The 21,359-nt window shown below is 37.6% G+C and overlaps 2 protein-coding genes across 7 annotated transcripts in view; one reads left to right on the top strand and one right to left on the bottom strand.

Moving 5' to 3' along the window:
* The first annotated feature begins 4,497 nt into the window (after window positions 1-4,497).
* On the top strand, window positions 4,498-20,774 carry LOC308707817 (uncharacterized protein). Of its 5 annotated transcripts, none has more exons than XR_014032222.1 (6): window positions 4,501-4,634; window positions 5,409-5,456; window positions 7,704-7,778; window positions 14,281-14,412; window positions 14,599-14,781; window positions 19,805-20,774. XR_014032222.1 is itself a non-coding variant. In XM_081394486.1 (5 exons), the coding sequence occupies exons 2-5, from the start codon at window positions 5,449-5,451 to the stop codon at window positions 16,176-16,178; spliced, it is 531 nt and encodes a 176-aa protein (XP_081250612.1). In that variant the 5' UTR covers window positions 4,498-4,634; window positions 5,409-5,448; the 3' UTR covers window positions 16,179-16,278. The 5 variants fall into 5 exon arrangements, 3 of the variants coding, with proteins under 3 accessions (XP_081250612.1, XP_081250613.1, XP_081250614.1); XR_014032223.1 differs by lacking the exon at window positions 19,805-20,774 and adding an exon at window positions 15,971-16,202; XM_081394486.1 differs by lacking the exons at window positions 7,704-7,778; window positions 19,805-20,774 and adding an exon at window positions 15,971-16,278 and having other exon boundaries at window positions 4,498-4,634.
* LOC308707816 (chloride intracellular channel protein 5-like) overlaps window positions 9,832-21,359 on the bottom strand; it is a 28,715-nt gene continuing 17,187 nt past the window's right edge. The window contains exons 1-6 of one of the 2 annotated variants that reach the window (XM_081394484.1): window positions 20,164-20,303; window positions 17,688-17,797; window positions 12,293-12,418; window positions 12,098-12,204; window positions 11,696-11,874; window positions 9,832-10,774 (exon numbers count right to left, since the gene is read on the bottom strand). In XM_081394484.1, coding sequence (XP_081250610.1) covers window positions 10,610-10,774; window positions 11,696-11,874; window positions 12,098-12,204; window positions 12,293-12,418; window positions 17,688-17,797; window positions 20,164-20,229 — 753 coding nt within the window. In that variant the 5' untranslated portion in view covers window positions 20,230-20,303 and the 3' untranslated portion in view covers window positions 9,832-10,609. Of the gene's footprint in view, window positions 10,775-11,695; window positions 11,875-12,097; window positions 12,205-12,292; window positions 12,419-17,687; window positions 17,798-20,163; window positions 20,304-21,359 lie in introns of those variants that run through there. The other variant, XM_081394485.1, reaches the window with a different exon arrangement.

Here is a 21,359-nt window from a genome sequence, read left to right as displayed (position 1 = left end):
CTCTGGTTTCTAAATCAGTCATTTGGAGAATGAAGTAAACTTCTGAAGAAGAGAGACACAAATTAGATTTAATATCTTAATTATTTATCTCAAGTCAGAAACAAAAGTCTAAGATCTCAATATGAACTCACTTTGCTTAAGTCAGTCGGTTGGTTTATGAAGCAACGGTTTAGGACAAAACTATCATATAAAGCATACATTAACAATTATAATTAATTATAGAATCAATTTCACAACTAACGTGCATGCTTTGCACATCCCTCTTAATTTCAAACATGAAACTGAGCAACACGTCCATTTAATTGTAACAAATTCAACGCAAATATTAAGGATACACGGATATGAAAATTTTGGCCTATACCCATAACCAATAATTCTTTATATTTGAAAGCCGATAACCGATATATTCGCCGATAAATCTAAATCCAAATTTATATTATATTATATATTTTTTGAGAGCCTGATTACAAAAACAAAAGTCTCACCATTAAAAGCCATAACCCAAACACAATTATAATGTCCTCATTATAATTTTATGTATGACAGACTTGCGCTGCATGTTGCACTGAACTGTATTTTCCTTTTTGAAGTGATTTTCAATCATCTTTCAAAAAAATTTAAAACCATCATCGCGAAAGGTGCGCATCTGAAGTGTCTCAGCTGGAGGAAAAATACATTATTTATCGGCTTTAATATCGGCCAAATTTTCTTAGCGATAACGATAACATAAAAAAATAATCATATATAGGCCGATAGCAATCTGGTGGCCGATATATCATGCATCCCTAGAAAATATTATTTACTTTGACACATTTTGTATATATATATATATATATATATATATATATATATACAGTGCTATGCATAAGTGAATACACCCATGCTAAAGTTGATTAAAAAGAGGAAAGGCAGATTTTTATTTTTAAGTTTTTTTTTTTTTTTTAATTTAGGATACTATGCATCCTGATAAAGTTCCCTTGGCCTTTGGAATTAAAATAGCCCCACATCATCACATAGCCTTCACCATACCTAGAGATTGGCATGGTTTTATTTTAGTTAGCCTAATAGCTAGTTTGATTTGCATTGAGAGATGATCTTATGGAAAGTACCCCATGCCAATCTCTAGGTATGGTGAAGGCTATGTGATGATGTGGGGCTATTTTAATTCCAAAGGCCAAGGGAACTTTATCAGGATGCATAGTATCCTAAATTTAAAAAAAAAAAAAATACTTAAAAATAAAAATCTGCCTGCCTCTATGGGAATTTAACATAGGGGTGTACTCACTTATGCACCATGTATTTTAAGGAAGAACATTTATTTATTTACGATACATTATTCATTCACAAAGAAAATTGGTGTCCTTAAAGGTTGGATTTTTCCTAATTTTTTAAATTAAGGCATTAAGTTCAATTTCCAAAATATGATTTTTTTATTCCTCTTTTTAGTCAACTTTAGCATGGGTGTATTCACTTATGCATTGCACTGTATATATATATATATATATATATATATATATATATATATATATATATATATATATATATATATATATATATATATATATATATATATATATATATATATATATATATATATTGTGTAATTTTTTTTATTTAAAAAAAACATGATCATTACCTTTATCATGGTCATATTAGTTGGAAAAACGACATTTTACTGGTATTGACTAAAGTTTGATGTTATGACAACACGAAACGTAAGAACCTGCATCAACACTTTCATCATTATTCTCGAGCCCTGCTTGACATGGACTCTAGTTTCAGAAAAAGGACGTGTGAAACAGAAGTGAGGCTCATTCTGACACCTTGGCTGGAAGCTGCAGAGTGCCAAACCCTAAACAAACACACGTGTGTGAGTGACACTGTTCCACCTCATCACTCTCACCTTCTCAATCTTCCCAGCATGCAGCGGGGCCTGACACGGCTGGAACCCTGCGCTCAGAGCTGGACGGCTCAGATTAAAACCACAGAGGGGTCATCCGCGCTCTTCACAGCGATACAGTGACGTACTGAGAGTAGGTGGCAGCTGTTTACACTGACTGAAAAAGATGATATAGATCGAGGTGTTAAGATGATATCACACAAGCATTTTGATGGAATGTTTTGGTTTCACATCAGAAAGGACATAAAAAGCACCATAAAGGTATATTTGTACTTTTTTTCAAGTCTTCTGACTCCTCATAAGGGAAATTTCAGTCCATTTCTTAAGCAATGCTATCTAATGACTAGAAATATAGAACAAATTGTATGAACTACTGTTATTGAGCTTTTTGTCTCGTTTACTATATGCTTTCGGTTTTTTGTGTCATTGTTATATTTTTACATTTTTATTGGTATTTTGAATTCATTTTCATTTTAGTTAGTTTGGTAACACTTTACAATAAGGTTCATTAGTTAACATTAGTTAACTAGTTAACATGAACTAAGAATGAACAATCCTTCTGCAGCATTTATTAATCTTAGTTCATATTAATTCAATATAATTTAATATTAATTTCAACATTTACTAACACATTAATTAAAATCAAAGGTTGTATTTGTTAACATTAGTTGATGCTCTGTGAACTAACATGAACAGCTGTATTTTTTATAAACTAACATTAACAAAGATTAATAAATACTGTAACAAATGCATTGTTAGTTAATGTTAGTTAATACATCAACTGTTGACAAATGAAACCTTATTGTAAAGTGTTACCGTTAGTTTTAGTCTTTTTTTTTTCTTTTTACGATTATTTTTAATATATATTTTAATTTATTTCAAGTAACTTTTTATATGATTTTAGTGTTAGTTCACTGATAAAGAAAACAGAGGCTTGAACATTTCACAAAATATCTCCTTTTGCATTCCTATATAGAAATCAGAAAGTCATACAAGTATGGCTCAACATTAGACTAAAGTAAATGTTGACAGAATTTAAATTTTGGGGTGAACCATGCCTTTCAAGCTTTCCACTGAAATGAATTATATTGGGATGCAGATCTAAACACTGAGATGGACAGATGGGGAACACATGAAAGCATAACGTATATACTGTATATAAAGCAAGATGGAAACTTTAAGTAGACAGAAGAATGGGTATGCAGCAAATTGGTATCCCAAAATCCCAAAGGCAAGTTGGCGATGGACAAAAAAACATATTTCTACCAAAGCAAACAATACCAAACAGCATTTCATACACTCTCAGCATGCAGACTTTTTAATTTTCCACCATAAAATGTGAAACCTCTTGGATCTCTTCATGAGGTGCAGACAGACAGCATTGAAGTCTAAATCAAGATCTGACTGATGCGTACCCACAATTACCCCGCTGTTTGAAATAGGGGCAAACTTCAACATTTGGTATCATTTAGAGCCCAGGCGATGTCACTGATGCAAGACCGATTCACAGTCACAAATCCAACAAGATCTCAAAGGATATTACTGCGCAGCGATGCTTGAATCCAACTCTGTGCGTTAACCTATAATTATAAGACTCAAGCAAACGCTTGTTTTGATAAAACGGTCTGAGTGAACTACAGGTTGCCTTGACTTTACTGCCCTGAAATCCTCTGATGTTGGTGATCCAAGCCGAGTTGTGGAGGAATCGCATGCCTCTTGCGTGGCGTGTTGGCAGTGTCCATGGAGTGGGCTCTGCTTTAGATTACTTTTTGGTTTTGAGCTATGAAAATGCAATTGCCACTTCAGCGTAAGTTAAATCAGGTGGGAAGTGAGTAATGAGGTCGGCGTCTACCGCTGCTTTGACACCCTTCAAGAAAGGTAGAAGCATTCAGGAAAAGACTCATTTTCTCACACGTAATTGCCGGTTTTAGGATATATAATGTGATTCTTCCAGTACTGTAATGGTATCATTCTTGCTTTCTTCCAACCAAACACAGTTACTGGAGTTTCTGTCAAAATAAAATATACTCCAGTTATTGTAAACACTGTAAAATTTAGATTTTGTTATATTTCCTGAAGAACATGTGAGGGATAAACTCACTTATGTGATGCTAGAGCATCTGCCAGGGCTTCGCAATGTGGTCGCAGAGGTGTTCTGAGTGGTTGTCAGCACGTTGCTGTGCGGTTGCTAGGTGGTTGCTTACTAGTCCGAGGTAAAATAGCCCACCCAAAAGTCTCTATGGTGGTATTTAAGCATACACTTCATGCATTTAACATATCAGACAATTATCTAGACCTGGACCAAGTGTAAATGCATTCGAGATGAAATGCAAAACAAGTTTAAATGCACACTTTATTCAGGCCACATATTAAACTTTACTCTCCCTATTGCTATTTATATCTGATAAGTTAAAGGGGTCCTATACTGCCCTTTTCACAAGATGTAAAATAAGTCTCTGATGTTCCCAGAGTGTGTATGTGAAGTTTTAGCTCAAAATACCCCACAGATATTTTTATATAGCATGTTAAAATTGTCACTTTTTGAGGGGAAACGTTTTTGTGTGTGCCCCTTTAAATGCAAATGAGCTGCTAATCCCGGCACAGAGGGCGGAGCTTCAAATGCTCATAGCATCTTTGATTACCTCACTCAGACCCGCACTGAAAATTTCAAAAACTTTTAGCTGGGCAAAGATGGAGAGATTCAGGAAGGAATGCATCAGGACTTTTCTAAATGGTTAGTTGATGAATTTATGTAGCTGATGTGGAGTTAACTATCTTCTAGTCATTGATTAGCATATTCTGTCATGATAATCTATAAATCGTGTTCCTGATATGTAAATTTTAGTGTTAGTGATGTCACTAACCTGTGAAGAAGCTCACTTTTGTGTCAGGATTAGGTTTCGTTGTAGTCCTTAAAAAGCTATTTGTGTAAAATAAAATATCTCCCTTTGCTTTGAACTTTGAGGGTTGGAACTTTGCAGATGTTGTTTATGCTCAAACAGCAATATTACACACTAACTAAAGTTAAAAAAGTGAAATCATTATCAACCACCCCTCTAAAATGGTGTAAACTGTTATAGCTTGGCTAGGCTATTTAAAATGATGCTATGCTAACAATGCTGAGTTTTATTTTGGTTACTGTCGCTTTCCCTTTTTTCTTGCAAACTCACTTGCAAACAATCGGTACAGTACTATGACACCTTCCACAGAATATAGTATTACCTGATCTTCATTCCTTTATTGATGGGTATGTCAAACTTTCACAACCGAATGACAGAAGTGTGCAGTTTCCTGGGAAAAATTCATCCCAAATTAGAAATAATAGGCTTACCATTGTAATTTAGGGTAAGGCAAAACCACAGTTTAACTGCCTTTTTATAATGCTTTCTGAGGTCCACTTAATAATGTTATCAAGATTTTTATATTAAAAAAACATCCTACTTTAGAAGTAATCGGCTATTTTCTATCCTGTTTTTGACCCTCTCTTTCAAACACTCTGTTTTGATAGACATGCTGCATTCAAGACTTGGAAGTAAACGCCCACTGCTATGATTGGGTAAGGTGCATTTTAAAATAATTTTCATCTTCCTCGCCATTACACGTGTAGAATTGTTTTGAACATTTCTAATGTTGAAAAATATCTTGTTACACACCACATATTCTTTATGAGTAGTACTTGGAATTAGCACAGTTATAGTTGGCATGATACTTACTTACAGTGTTTTGTGTAAAATGAATTATGAATGAATATAACATCGTTTGTCGCACTCACAGTCATTCTAGGCTATTCATCGTTCATCCTTTTCGATAAATGAAACATGTTGTAATGTCTTACTCGTGAAAAAACAGAAGATGTTGCTCACTGAAGCTTTTATTCAGGATAACAGAGAAAGGCTTAGATGGAAACAATAACAAAAGCAGCATTCTCTATGTGCTTTCATCCGTATCTGATAAATCCAACACATTAACCACATTAATGCAGAAGCAAAAGAAAGAACAGCAAATCACAACTATCACATTCACAACTAGGATATTCACAGTTTGACTGGGGAGCAACAGTATAAATACTCAATATATCAAACGATCTGTAACAAACAAAGCAATAGTGACACATAGTACAAACATTGTTCCTCACACTTGTGTTGAAACATAACTGTTGGATTCAATATAGTCAGCTCTGCACATCTCTCTAAGGGTGTGATCACACTTGTAGTTTGGTTCACTTGGTCGGGACCTTAGTGCATTTTAACACCGAACCTAAAGGCATAGGGATATGTTCACAACCTGATTGGTTGGCTTTTACTATGTATATTTCGCGGCGGAACTTACCGAACATCCAAAACAATGCTGTGTGCCGGGCTAAATGCACTCGTTTTATGTGCGTAGCCTACATGTGATGGCTTATGATGGAGCTGAGAACTCGTGATGAGCTAATAAAATGTGTAAAGGAGTCAAAACAGCGGCAGGAATCCCTCCGTCACACACACAAAGTAAGATCTGCTGTGAGGAGATGCGGTTCTGATGCCTGTACCGAACTGTGGCATCGCGACTATGACTAGAAATAATAGGCATGCTTGAGCATTATGTCCTTTTTATGTCCCGTTTTTGATTCGTATACATGTAATTGGTCGGTGTTGCATTCATATTTCATTCGAACCGCACCAGAATTCGTTGGGAAGCGGAGCGAGATCTATCTTTTTAGCGGTCTCGGCCCGCTTATTTGGTGGCTTATATCAGGGTTTGGTGGCAGCATTCACACTTATTCAAATGAACCGCACTAATAGAGCAATCGCCCCTGAGTACGTTTTAATCAAACCAAACGTGCCAAGTGTGAACACACCCTAAAAAGCCTGGGCCAAATGGTGTCTTGTTTAAAAATGAATCCGCAGTCAAATGAAGCGAACAAACGAACAGTGTCTAACTGACGTGATCTGAAACTGCGTTAAAAAATAAAGTTCATCCACGCTTTCTTAATGTTAGGATCACAAGTAAGGCAATGCTAAGACTGTGTTTTCCCACAACTAGGCTTTTCAAAACATCTTGTAATCCTCAGAGGCATCTCTATGTTCTTGTTGCTGAAGTAATCCTGTGTTTGCATCTCTCTCGTATTTACTACTACATGACATGCATAAATCAGTGGGTGGGGCTAAAGAGACGATGTAGATGTAGGCATAGATTTTCTTCTGCAGAGGTTGTCTTTTGTCGCAATATTACGTCATAATGTGACACAATCCAAAACGAGACATTTGGGCAGATTGGTTTCAATAATAGGTGTTTTTGGACTCACAAGGAATTCTTGAGTTCTGAAACTTACAGGATATTTTTAGAGTACATTGACGTGTTATGTCAAATGATCAATGGAACATCTGATTTCTCAATTCATGACCCCTTTATTTTTATTTATTTTTTGAAATGGACAAAATTTAGTGTCGCTTTAACATGCAGAAGTTTGGAAACCTCAATCTACACATGGAAAAGCAATCATGAATGAGATATTTGGATGGAGAAACTGCAAAACTCCAACATTAACTGTAAATTGGAGTGGCATGAGCATCATCATGGTAAAGTCAATTTTTCTGGCTATATATATATATATATATATATATATATATATATACAGATGTATACTGTAGCCATGAGTACATGGAATAAGGATACCCAATTGAATGCAATCTCATCAATCAAGCTGAACGAAGTGACTAAAAATAAGCCAATGCAAGTTTATTGGAAACTGCAAGTCAGATTTTTTTTAAATAAATTTGGAAAAACACAGATTTTGACACAGATGTTGTTTTCCTCACAGAGAATACTGTTGTTTGGGGAAATAAACGTGTGTTGGAGAAGGATTTTCATCTGAAGACAGATGATTGGGTGTTTGGTGAGTTGATGCTTGGGATGTGAGCGAGTCGACCCGACCTTTATGACTGCAGGACATTTCATCGAGATAGGTGCAAAATTTAATGAAGCATTTAAGGAGCAAAGCGCATGTTTGACCGGCCCTTTGCCCCACTGCCCAAATAAAGACTGCAGACATAAATGCAGATGGTTTAAATTTGCAGTGAAAGAAATGTGTTGGACGGCTCGAAGATGCTGAAAGGGCTTTCACAACAGGACGTAGGGTAATTAAAACCCATGAGGCCGAGCGGCCCTGAGCTACCAGAGGAAAACCTCTCCTGTTTCGGCATGTGTTCCAATCTGATCTCCATGCTTGTTTAATACTGAAGCAATATTATACTGCTGCCAGCTAAACCTGACATCCAGACATCGCATGTGCTGGAAATCAGATGGAATGACAGCTTTTTTCACACGCATTTGACAGTTTGATAGAGGGTGACCATTTGGTTTTCATGAAATATTATCTTAAGCGTCTCACATTGTATCCAGTTGTTGGAACTGAGCAGATGTTCGGTTGTAACCACGCCAAGTTATTTATGCCATATGAATATGTTACCAACTGCAGCGTTATTCAAGGTATGGTGTGTAAATGAATATTAATTCATATTAATATTTATCCTGCTGGGGGAAATACCCAACAGCAACAACAAAAACCTTGAATCAGCTTAACATGTTTTAATGTGGTTTACTTTTAACCTGGCAAGGCTGGTGTTCGACTGGTTTAGCTAGTTATATGATCGCCCAGCCTGACAAGTGGCCAAAACACCTCTAAAAACATCAAGACAGTCATCTTGACAGAACAACAGGTTTTAGGCTGGTTCAATACAAAATAAACTCTACAGAACATGTAACATATCCATGCCACTGAAGATAAATGGTGACTAACTCAGATAAAACAAAAATCACGTTTTCTTACAATGCAAGTCTATGGGGCAATACACAAAAATGGTTTTGAACGTAGAGCTACACAACAATTAAAAATGCACGTGTAGAATGATTTACTAAGCTGTGTCGATAAACGCGGTAACTGTCTCACAAAAGAGCTTCATTAAACGCGAATATCCGACTAGAAAAGCAGTTCCGCAGCTACAAGGACGAGTTCGGTTAACTTTACAGATCACATGATACACATTTTTTGTATTGGAAATATAATCTATTTTCTTATTTGAATTCCATCGTAGCGGAGGGACAAGTCGAATGTCTGTGGTAATCGACGACGTCTTTTTCACCTTGAAATATTCATCTTGCAGTAAAACACATGTGTGACCAAACAAAAGAGGCATCACAAGCTTTATAAAAATATATATATTTCTTTCAAGAGACCATGAGAGTTCAAATATATGAAAATTCCAGGCAGGGCCTAAACATGTGCCTATTTTGTGTGATGGCATTAATTTGATAATAGAAACAGATTAATCTTATGTTTCTATCATGTTATATGTTTGGCAGCAGTTTTTCTAACCCTAATTGATGGAGTGTGTAATTTTTCATTTCTTAAACAGCCATGTAGGCAGACACATCATGGCCATATTCCAGGAGGACAATGTCAAGATTCATCAGACTCAAACTGTGAAAGAATGGTTGGAAGGAGCATGAAGAATCATTTTCACACATGAATTAGTGGAAATAATGTTGATGGAACCTCTTGATGGAAATAAATGTTGTGATGTTTCCGTCAAGAGGTGCATCAATCTTTGGTCAAGATCTTGTATTGAGAATACAAGCGTCCAGGACTCTGTAAAGTCTCCTCCAGCACATCCCAAAGACTTTCAATGAATTTAAGATTCAGAGGTACCAATTCATGTGTGAAAATGATTCTTTATGCTCCCTCCCAACCATTCTTTCACAGCTTGAGTCTGATAAATCTTGACATTGTCATCCTGGAATATGGCCATGTTGTGCCTTCCTACAGGGTTGCTTGAGAAATGAAAAGCTACACAATCCATCAGTTAGGTTTAGAAGAACTGCTGCCAAACATATAACATGCTAGAAACATAATAATCACTGCAATAATGAAGCATTTGCCTACCAACAGCGCCAAACCAAACAGTGACTTTTATTTTGGCGAGCAGTGTATATCATCTGCAGAATTAGGCCAATTTAAATAGCTCAGTTTTATTAAGTTCACCACTAGGTGGGGCTGTGTGCCTAAATAGAATTGTTTTCAAGTCAATTCTAAAGAAATGTAATTCTTTCATGATCACTTTTTTCTCCTTCAGAAATTTTCAAACATTAACCATGATATGCAGCTTTGAAACAATCTGAATTGTAAAAAGCACTATATAAATAAAGGTGACTTGACTTGATAATAAATACTGTTACATATAGTACTCTCAGATAAAGCACAAATTTATATCAGGCTACTGTTTCAAAAGCTAGCAAAAATAATTTATGCAACACAAAAACGCAAAGGGCTTTAAATGAATAGAATCACCATCCCACCCTTAAAAGTTGTAGAAACAGTGGCACAGTGTTTTTTCTAGACCGTCATAGATAGCGGCACTAATAGAGCAGTTTATGTCACTTACAGTCAGTAAACATAATGGCAATAGTAATGGAAGTAGGCTACCAACCCGATCTCACGGCAATTCATACGTATTATTACGAGGTGGCTAATTCGTACGAATTCATACTACCTCACTCGTACGAATTTGTACGAATTGGTCGTGAGATAGCATTGGAAGTACTCACAAGCATGACGAGGGCAAGTAACAGAGCCAATATGGCAAATTCTGCTTAGAACTGCTGAAGGAAAATCATTTTCTCTTTCACTAGTTTTGCATATGATTATTAGAGTCATTGCTGGGTGCGTGTTCATTTGCCCGGCCGCTTGGCCACGTCCTGATAGGCCAGTTCAATCTCTCTGTCTGCCGCACAGGTGTTGGTGAATTCATCACGTGCATAGGCGTTCTGCATGTACCTCCAAAATCCAGTCAACTCTGATGGAATCTCAAAGTTACGGAATTTCTTAGAAACCACCTGCATAAATGTGGGAAGGAAAAAAATGATGAAATTAAACAACTGACACTGCTAGTTTATATTCCGAACAAATAATCCTAAAAGTATTTTAATAAATGTCAGGTTTGGGCAAGTTGTCACATGTGTTTAAGTTATATGTTGTAATTTTATGGAAAACATAATTTGCTGTATATCTTTGCATGTTGCTTTGCTTCATGAATTGTTTTAATTTATCCATTAAATAGAATTTTATGTGTACCTGTAGATATGACGTGCACTGCAAAAAATATATTAATAATAATTTTCTACTCAGTACTTTTGACTTGTTTTACAATACAAATATCTAAACATTCTTAAATCAAGATCCATTTACTTGTGGCGCAAAATAACTTGTGATATTAAATCTTGTTTTCTGAGAAAGTATGAAAATTAAGTGAGTTTATGCTTAAACCAAGAAAACAATGTCTGCCAATGGGGTCAGAAAAAATAGTAAATAGTAAAGTAAATAGTAAAGTACATTTTTCTTACTTCATTGGCAGATAGAAAACACAACTTTATTTTGCTTCTATCTTGATCTTTAGATCTTTAGAATCTTTAGATATTTTATTGAAAAACAAATCAAAAATACAGTGTGGAAGATGACTGCTTTTAATTTAGACCGTTTTTCATATTTCAGAAAAGGTAATCTTCTCAAATCAGTGTTATTAAATGAACAGGATCCCATTGTGACAACTTACCCCATACAGTATACGAAGTGTGACAACTTGCCCCTCTGTATCTTTCATTCCTGGCAATAATGGTGGGAATGTTCAAAAGACTTTTAACTTTCAAAAAATTGGATTCAGTTCAATAAAAAGACACTCCTAGAGCGTTTCAGGAATCACCAGTATTTTATCTTGCACTAAGTGATCAATTACACCAGATGTCCCAGCGGTACGTCACCTTCACTACGTGCAGTTTAGGGAGGAGGTTGCAGTCTGAGAGCGTTAATTCATTGCCGTCCAAGTACTTTCGGTTGGAGAACTTCTCCCCCGTACCATCGGCATCAATCTCATCCGGGAGAGGGGAGTTAAGGAAGTTGTCCAGTTTCTTCAGAGCTTTCAGTAGCGCCTTCTCCAGACCTACACAGCCAAAAGTTTGATATGTGCTTGAGCTGAATGTTTTTATCTGAAGAAATATAGTGACTTTAAGTCAAGACAATCCCTGTAAAGGCCTAGCGGAATGTGAATGAGCTTTGGATAACATGTGGCTCCATATTTTTCCGTTGACAGCAGAGCATGCATAAAGAGCTGTAGATATTCCTTTAACCTGTCTAATAAGTTACAGAGCAGACGTTAAACTCACTTGCGTTGGCTTCTGGCTTTGTGTTCTTGATGTAGGCTGAGAACTTTGCAAAGATGTCATTTCCTGCTGTATTTGACTCCTTGTTCTTTGCAACCAGTTTTGGATATCTTTGGAAGAGAAAAAAAAAATAAAAATAACAACGCTGTTCACATTACTTAAACAATCGATCCATCTATCAGCATCCTGTCAACCTACTTGGGAGGTGCTAGCATCTCTTCCAAGTATTCCTCGATTTTGTTGATGTCTGTTCGCACCTCGCCATTGAAGGTAAGGAATGGCGGGGGAGTTCCAGGAGCGAGATTATGAAGATCAGCTGGTTTCCTTGAAGAATAATGAAAAACTTTAGATTTTTCTGATTTTGATCATTACACAATGTAGAATAGAATATCATTTCTGCAGACCAATTAAAAAAGCACTTTTCTTCGCAATGTTAATGCATTTCCCATTAAAACAGGATAACTTCCAAGGGGGCCTCAAGATGACTTATAACGATTTAAAATAAAATAAAACAAGCAAATAAAATAAGCTAAAACAACTCAAACAATTCAAAACATTGTACTGTGCTCAATAGTTTTACACATACAGAGCACAACAATGGTCTTTCATTAAAGAGACACAACTTCTTTAAAAAATAGTTTTGGTTGATACAATATGACACTTTTGGGTGTGGCCAAGGTGAAATAGAAAACCCTTTGACATAAGATTTTCATTTCTAACTTAAGGTTATAAGGTTGCTCACTAAATGTAATCAAATATTATTGTGACAGTTTCTGTTTTTGTTTGCTGAGGAATGAAATGCAAAGAATATATATATTTTTGTTAGTTTTCTTGAAAGGTGTTTAAATAATGCTGGCCCTCTTTGGCTGAATGTGTAAGTGGGGCAGTGTGATTCGGGTAAAGTGGGTGACCTTCAACCTTCAGTAATTATACTAAAATTCATCAAATAAATGTACATTCACTGGTTATTTTATAGTTAGTATAATTTCTTTTTTAGAAACAGAAATGAGTGTGTCGTCAGGAAATTAAAGTCAGAGGAAGGAAAGAAAGAGCAGAAAGGAAGGTATAAGACCTATTTAATATGTGGAGTGAGGAAAAGATGAGAGGAGCAACATTTAGATGCAGAGTATAAAGCTTTAAAATATGGACACAATCACTTGCTCTCTGTTCGCCTGGGTTTTGACTTCTCGCCTGCCTGATTCTCCTCCTTGAGTTCCCCTTGGATCAGATGCTTTACAGACTTATCTGGTTTTTGACTATTGCATGGCCTGCGGTCTATTTTCTCTTCTATTGGATTTAGCCCAGCCCTGAGCTCTACGGTTCGTCGCCAGTTATTTTAGCTTAATTGTTAAAAATTGTATTGAGCATGTCAGATCACATCCAATATGTCAGGCGAGTGCTACAGCAGCTGTTAGAGAACCAGTCGTTTGTGAAGGTTGAGAAGTGTACCTTTAATGCTCAGTTGGTTCCGTACTTGGGGTCCATCATCTCAGTGGAGGGGATTGGGCCCTGCAATGGTAAGAGCTGTCTCTGACTGGCCGGTGCCTTTCTCTTGTAAAGCACTTCAATTCTTTCCAGTAGGCAGTCTGTGGTGGAGTTGGACGCATCAGAGGTGGGTGTCAGAGCAGTTCTTTCTCAAAAATCCCCTCATGATAATAAGTTGCATCCATGTGCTTATTATTCACACGTCGCTCTCCCACAGATCACAATTACGTCATCGGCAACAGAGAGCTGCTGGTGGTGCGTGAGGTTTTGGAGGAGTGGTGTCACTGGCTGGAGGGATCCGATCCGAAATCGTACTTACAGGGGTGGAAATCAACACGCGGAAATATTTTTAGTCGGCTACTTAACTCAAAAGTAGCTCAATTCTGGCAACACTGCTGATGATGTGGCTCTTCCCGATACTATTCTGCCTTCAGGGCGAGTGGTGGGGGCCGTCACCTGGGGTGTCGAGGGCCAGGTCAGGCGAGCCCTAGCCGGAGTCAAGGTGCCTGAGGGGTGCCGGCGGGTCTGTTTTTTTGTGCCTGAAAGGGTCCGCACTGCCATCTTGCAGTGGGATCACTACTCCAAACTAACATGCCACCCTGGTGTATGAGTATGCCCATAACTCCTTGCCGGTGTTCTCGACTGGGTTTCCCCCATTCTTGTGTTGTCTCAGTTATCAACCTCCTCTGTTTCCTTCCCAGGGTGCAGAGGCTTCTGTCCCCTTGGTCCAGGCATTTATCCAGCAGTGTGTCATACCTGGAGGAGGACCAGTTGGTCCAGTCCAAGGGGCTAATAAAAGAGCTGCCGACCGCTGCCAAAACTGCAGCACTCAGGTATATCTGTGGGCAGAAGGTGTGGCTTTTCACCAAGCACTTAAGCTGCCACCCAGGTTCATTGGGCCATACCCCATCTTTAAGGTCATGAGTCCGGTGACAGTGCAGCTTCAGTGCACCCTCTTCGTCATGTCCACCCTGTCTTTCATGTTCCTTGCGTAAAGACAATGTTTTTTTCATTGTCAGGCGGATTCTCGATACCAGATGCTGTGGACGGGGCTTCCAGTATCTAGTGGATTGGGAGGAATACGGCCCGAAAGAGAGATGTTGGGTCCCAGCTCGAGACATTCTGGACCGCTCGCTCATCACAGAATTCTATCACCATCATTCTCCTCTGACCAGGGGTGCGCCTGGTGGCGTCCCTAGAAGGTGGGAACTGTCAGGACTTGGGTTTGATTAGTCCCTTTTCTCTGGCACTACTCTTTGTTTTTGTTTTCTTCCTGCACATAGTGGCCGTTCTCAGCTGATCGCGCTCTGCAATCAGCTCACTCTATCCTGCTCATGAGTTTCTTTCACGAGAGCTTTCTCTTTTGTGTCTCTGTCATTTGCCCAGTTGTTCCTTTTGGATTCTCGGACTGTTTGAACTCCTTGATCAGCGGACTGCCCATCCCAGTCTCGACTTTAAAGGGGGGGTGAAATGCTCATTTTCACTCAATCTCCTGTTAATCTTGAGTACCTATAGAGTAGTATTGCATCCTTCATATCTCCAAAAAGTCTTTAGTTTTATTATATTTATAAAAGAAAGATAGGCTGTACCGAGTCTTTCCGGAAAAAAACGAGCGGCTGGAGGCGGGCCGTGTGGGCGGAGCTAAAGCTGTGCTAACGCGCCGAGCTAACAACACACAGAGACATTTGAAGCAGTTTTACTCACCTCCCGGTTCCAACGCACGACCGCGAACCTTTATCATTGTGACTGCTCGATCCTTAAGCATTAGACGATCTGCAAATCCGTCGATCTGGGCTTTGTTTATAAAACAATCATCGTCGAAATGCAGGGAACAAACAGTCTTGCACAACCTCCGTTGATGCTCTGGAAAAACAAACTCCATCCACTGGTCCCTTAACGCTGGGTTCTTTGGGAATCTGTCCAGGGTTGTCTTGCCCTGGCAACTAAAAACCCACTTCTTTGGTGACATTGACTTCCCAAAAGCCGAGCAGAGCGCTTTGATGAGGTACTGCTTTGGCTCTCTCGCCCTGGTCTACGAGTGCGTGCGCGCCCGCGCTGTTCCGGGAGAAGTGCCTTAGGACCCATATAAGGAAATTCCGCCCCAGCTGACGTCACACATGCCCATACTCGACAAAAAACTTTCCGAAACTTGTGACAAACCGGAAGGACAATTTTTGGCACAGAAATACTCCTTCAAACGTACAATTTAATTTTTTTAACTTTGTCCATGTTTAGCATGGGGATCCAACTCTTTAACAGTGTAAAAAACTCAGTATGCATGAAATAGCATTTCACCCCCCCTTTAAGAATCAATTAGTGACTCGTACTTCTGACATTCTCCCCTGCTTTAGTTGGCGATCTTTAACTACCACTGCCTGTCACTTATCACAGACCTGGATTAATTCTCTGTTTGCTCGCCGTTCGCCTGGGGTTGACTTCTCGCCTGCCTGATTCTCCTTCTCCTCCCTTATTGGAACAGACGCTTTATGGACTGATTATCTTGTTTTTGACTATTGCCTGGTCTGCAATTTATTCTCTCTTCTATTGGGCTGAGACCGGCCCTGAGCTCTACGGTTCGGTACCAGTTATTTTTGCTTAATTAATAAAGATTGTTTTTACTGAGAATCTCTCTACTTTTGGGTCCTTCGTTACCGGAAATCTGACAACGTCAAACTTTTTTTAATCATGAATATAGGAGATTTATACTTTTAATGGGCCCCTCCCCCTAATGGGCAGTGTCATAATGTGTCAAAATTTATTTTAATGTTTTCTAATCTTGACAAAACATATCAAGTGTATAAGATTTAAGATTTAATATTTGGTGAAAGTTTTGTGATAGAAGCGATATTGTGACAGAAATGCCTATTAATTTGTTACAAGAGCATGTTATTTTGTACAGCAACCCTAGGGCTGGGTATTGATACAGATGTCCCAATTTGAGTAGAATCCAATTTGCAAGATCTCAATTCGATTCTCAATTCAGTTCAATAAATAATTTTCCCTACCACAAAAAAAAATGTATAAAATAGATAGTTTTTGCATTTATGCATTTATTATTGTATTGTCCCCCACACTTTTTAAAACAAAGTTACACCACTGTATCTAACTAATATAAATTTGAATTATTATTAAAGACAAGTAAACCGTCATTAATAAAATAAGAACAAATAATCAAACTGCAAGCAAATGCACACACACACACACACACAAAAAATACAATAGAACAAAGATACAAATTAAATAAACAGTGCTTTTCTGGTTTTACTAGATTTAACAGTAGTTTTCAGGTAGGCCTACAGAAATTTAATAAAGTAATCAAATGTAAGACAACGCTGCATATTCTGAATAAATTAAATATTAATCCTTTTTAAAGTTACAAAAGTTATTCAGTCAAGAGCAGATTTTTGTTGTTTGATCAACTTTAAAAACACAGATGGCAGCAGGAATATTAGGTTATTGTCACTTTAAGACTAATGCACGGATCCAATATACTGATACTGTCCATATGCGTTGTCTTTCTCAACTGTTAACATTACTGACATAACAGACTATGTTTACTAGAAGAACACTTGCCAAGACGGGCATTTTGATATCATTTTGCATGAATTTGTCTGTTCAAGTGCAAGAAGACGAGAAAGACAACTCAATAGGTATTCACGCGCTGTCTGAGAACGAAGCTGCTGTCTGGGCGCATTGTTCAGATTGGCAAGGCTTAAAACATGGTGCAAATGATAATCTTTCGTGATCATGCAGCACTGGCCTGATCGGGACAGTGACAGTTCCATCTGTCCGGAACGTCTGTCACGCTGAAAGGCGCACCTGCATCTGTCATGTTAAGCACTGAATGAATGACAGGCTCCCCATTGTAACATCGCACAAGGTAAATAAGGGGATGACATCTTGTGGAGAAGGCTAGTAATAAGATTCACATAATCTGATATATTATGTTCAGTGTTTGCGCAAATAAATACGGAAAAAATATCTATTCAAGGCTTTTGAGGATAGATATCGAATTGACCGCATTTAAAAAAAAAAACGAATAATTGAAAAATATTTTTTTTCCCAGCACTAAAAAAACTATTTTAAAAAACAATTGATATTTCATTACCTTTTCAGATCGACAGTAGTGACGTTAAACACGACTCCCTTTAGCCACAGGATCATAAAAAGCCTTTGAGAGAAAGGACAGTTTCCAATACTTTCACCATCACTGCCAGCCTGAGGAACACAAACCAGACTCAATACATTCACATCATATACAGTAAGATGTATGAATATAATAATCATGACACATAACAAAGAACAATAGTCCTGTACCAGTATTTTTGCAGGCAGGATACATTTTTGAAAAAAGTTTGTTTTGCAGATCAGCAATATAAAAATTCTTGCAATGATTTATGTATTAAAAATGTGTATAAAATATACATTTTTAGATGTATATATTAGGGTTATAAGTTTTTGAATTTTTTTTAAATTTTTAAAAACTTTATGATACAGGAAATAAAATATTTCCTGTATCATAAATCGATGAACTTTTGCTTAAAAACAATGAAAAAGGCCCTAATTCCTCTAAGTTATAAAAAAGGTCACTACAGATTGGAACAACCATATAACCAATGTTACTGCTTATAAATAGCACTTTCTAGAACTGTTTAGAACTTTCTGGAACTTTCTAGAACTGTTTTTCTAGAACAATCCAAATCTTGGTATACATATGAGGGACAGAGTGAGGGGGAAGCTGTTTGAGCAAACAACTCAACTTGATACTTTTTTATATTTTTTTTCAGTAGCAATTTATAATGTCGCACAAGATAAGTGATACTACCTTACAGAAGAACAAGGCTATCTGGACCAATAACCTAGTGAGATTTCAGCAATCACATACAAGGAGAAGAAGTGTAGAAGTGTGCCTTTAATTTAGAAGAATCTTCACTGAGAAAAGTGCAGAATGCCCCTCCAAATGCACATTTTTGGAAGGTTTCAGTTTCTTGTAGCAGAAATCAAAGAAAGAAAGGAGCGAATAGTGGATATTTCCAAGTCACAAAAATATGGAAGAATATATTGAACTGGAAAATTCTATTTATACTTCAATAATTAGTGCAAATGTGAGATTATTAAACCCCTGAAAGTCATTCACCTTTCAGTACATGATTTGTAATCTTCAAAACAATAGTACACGATACAAAGAACCAATGCGATTCGGTGCCAATTTTCCATATCTGAAATTAGAAGATCAAGCTATCCAATAGCGTCCTTAAACTGGGCCAGTAACCTGAGCCGGACATCAGATCGGTGCTCGAGCTAAATTATACATGGAAATTCCATTACCTGCCCCATTAGCCCACAGCAAAGGGGTTTTGGGTCATACTGTACCTGTCAACAGAGCTAGGTTAGACATCGTCCTAGCCGCCTAAATTAATGTGTTTATCACTTGCTAGGATAAAATGCAAAGAGATTAGTTTTCAAACACCCTTCTGAGTTAAACGCTCAACGCTTGATTGGCTCAGATCGAATGTCCAACGTATTGCTAATGTTACACCTGTGGTTATGCTCACACACAAGACATTTAATGTATGTGACTGGGAAGTTTTTTTTTTATTCTGACATTACTCAATCCACCCAATTTTATACCTTCCCATTGGATAAAAGATCTTCAGAGCAAGGACTAAATATAATTTTAACATTAAAATAAGTTATTGGATTTCTGAGTGGCCCGGCTCTTCTATGAACATTTTAATGTGTTCTTAGTTAAAGCTGGTTACCAGGGCATTTCTATGCTGTTGCTATGGTGTTTAGAGTGCTTTTTTGCATGTTGCTAAATGTGGTTAAAAGAATGTTCTAGGTGGTTACCTACTGGCTCAGTTAAAAAGAGCACTTCTAAATCTCTGTGATCAGTAACATTTTTGTGCTTGATTTATTGTCCAGATCACAGTAAAGTAACAGGACACAACAAGAAGACACATGATTTAAGGAATCATTAATGTCTGTAACACAGTATGTGAAAGTTTAAAACATCACAAATAAGGACAATATTCAGCAACTCAATCAAGCAGTAAACACATGCCAGTCAAAGTTTTTCTGTCACTATTAGCTCTATTTATAACTTTGACTCATGCAATGAGACGCCACATGGAATAAGTACAGTATCTGACCTTATGATGGTTCTTTGATTTATAAGTGCTTTTAATAATGTCTTTCTCAACTTTTGTATTCTTTTTCTTTCAGCAATTTCAAATGTTCTCTAAATGTCACCACATCTGCAAAACGTAATGCAAAGCAAACCACAGTAAGCAGCAGAAGTTCCCTTCAGCCCTTCAGAGGAATAAGAGCATGAGGTGTTGATAGAAAGAAAGAAATAATTCAAGAAGAGCCCAGAGTTTCTGCTTTGAAATGTTACCTGCCCCCTTTTGAGTCCTATCCTGGGCCAAACGCCCATCTTAACCTCAACCGCTGCCAAGACACTTGTCAGATTGCATAGAACTGGTTTTCAAAGGTAATGCTGCCATTGATTCCTGACATCTGACTATTGATTAAGTGCACAAAACACAGTAAAAGAGCTCATTAAAGGTTATCTTCATGCTTACCTTCACAAAAAGCTCAATATCAGGATCTTTGTCCTCCTCATTTGAGGTCATATCGCTTAAGCTCATTCAGATTCAGAGTCTGACAGAGAAAGGTGAATATGAAACCTCCTTTTCCTTGGATGTGAGTTTGCTTTCAGGAAAGAGTCTTGTATGTGTCCAGCAGGGTGTTGTGATATGGTCTCAGCGCTGTAACAGGTTGGTGGCTGTGCTGTCGTTGTTTTGATTTGGCCCCTGTGGTCAGCTGTCAGTGAGAGACGCTCCAACGGTCACAGGAGGGACAAAAATAGCCTCCACGCGGCGCAGGAGCAAAAGGGAGGAGTTCAGTGTCACCTACACCATCATCTGGTTTCCAACTCACTGTAGCTTGGGTCCTTTATAGAAATATGATGAATCATATTCCACACCTTCCTTTCAAAACTTGAGTCACGAAATGCTGACCTCTCACAGCGCTGGTGTGAAAATCCAAACGGGGCTTAGGAATGACTCAAGGGTCATTCTGTCGAATCAACCCACATTTCAGAAACTTTTAAAATGTTTGATTTTGTTGAGTTTTTTTCTGATGAAAGACAAATATAAATAGCGATGTAAGCCAATATATTAAATGCCATGGATGAATATTTACTTGGTTATAAACTATTGTGTAGAGGGGTCAAAATGACTAGGCCTATTTTCATATGTGATTTGGAACCAAATTACAGGTGGAAGAAAATGACTTTAGCAAGATGGCAGCATCACTACTTTATTTTTACACAGAGATTGGTAGGTCTGTTGGTAAAATCTGTTGACTTTAGCAATCCTTGTTGCATTGTGTATGCATGGAGACAGTTCAAAAATGGGAAAAAGCACTTTTTCCTCCAAAGTTTGTATGCCTGTATCTCAAGAAGTACCTTTTTAGATTTTCTTTTGGAGTCTGCATTTTTATGACCCTGTTCAATTCCAGAGAAATGGGGATCTCAATGTGGCTCCGTGAATACATTATTCAATTTTTAATGTTAATTTTAGGGACCTCTGGTTAGTGTTGCCAGGTTTGTGTAACAAAACTAGCCCAATGGCCAATCAAAAATAGCCCAAAAATAGACCAATCGCCATATCGCAAAATATGGCACTCCCATTCCTAAAATACATATTTTACAGTGACTGTTATGCACATTGAAAACCACTAAATAGCCGAGTAGTGATCATAAACAGAGCTTAAA

Source organism: Scardinius erythrophthalmus, assembly GCF_964197995.2.
Source record: "Scardinius erythrophthalmus genome assembly, chromosome: 19".
Taxonomy (NCBI): domain Eukaryota; kingdom Metazoa; phylum Chordata; class Actinopteri; order Cypriniformes; family Leuciscidae; genus Scardinius; species Scardinius erythrophthalmus.
This window is presented reverse-complemented; position numbering and strand designations above follow the sequence as displayed.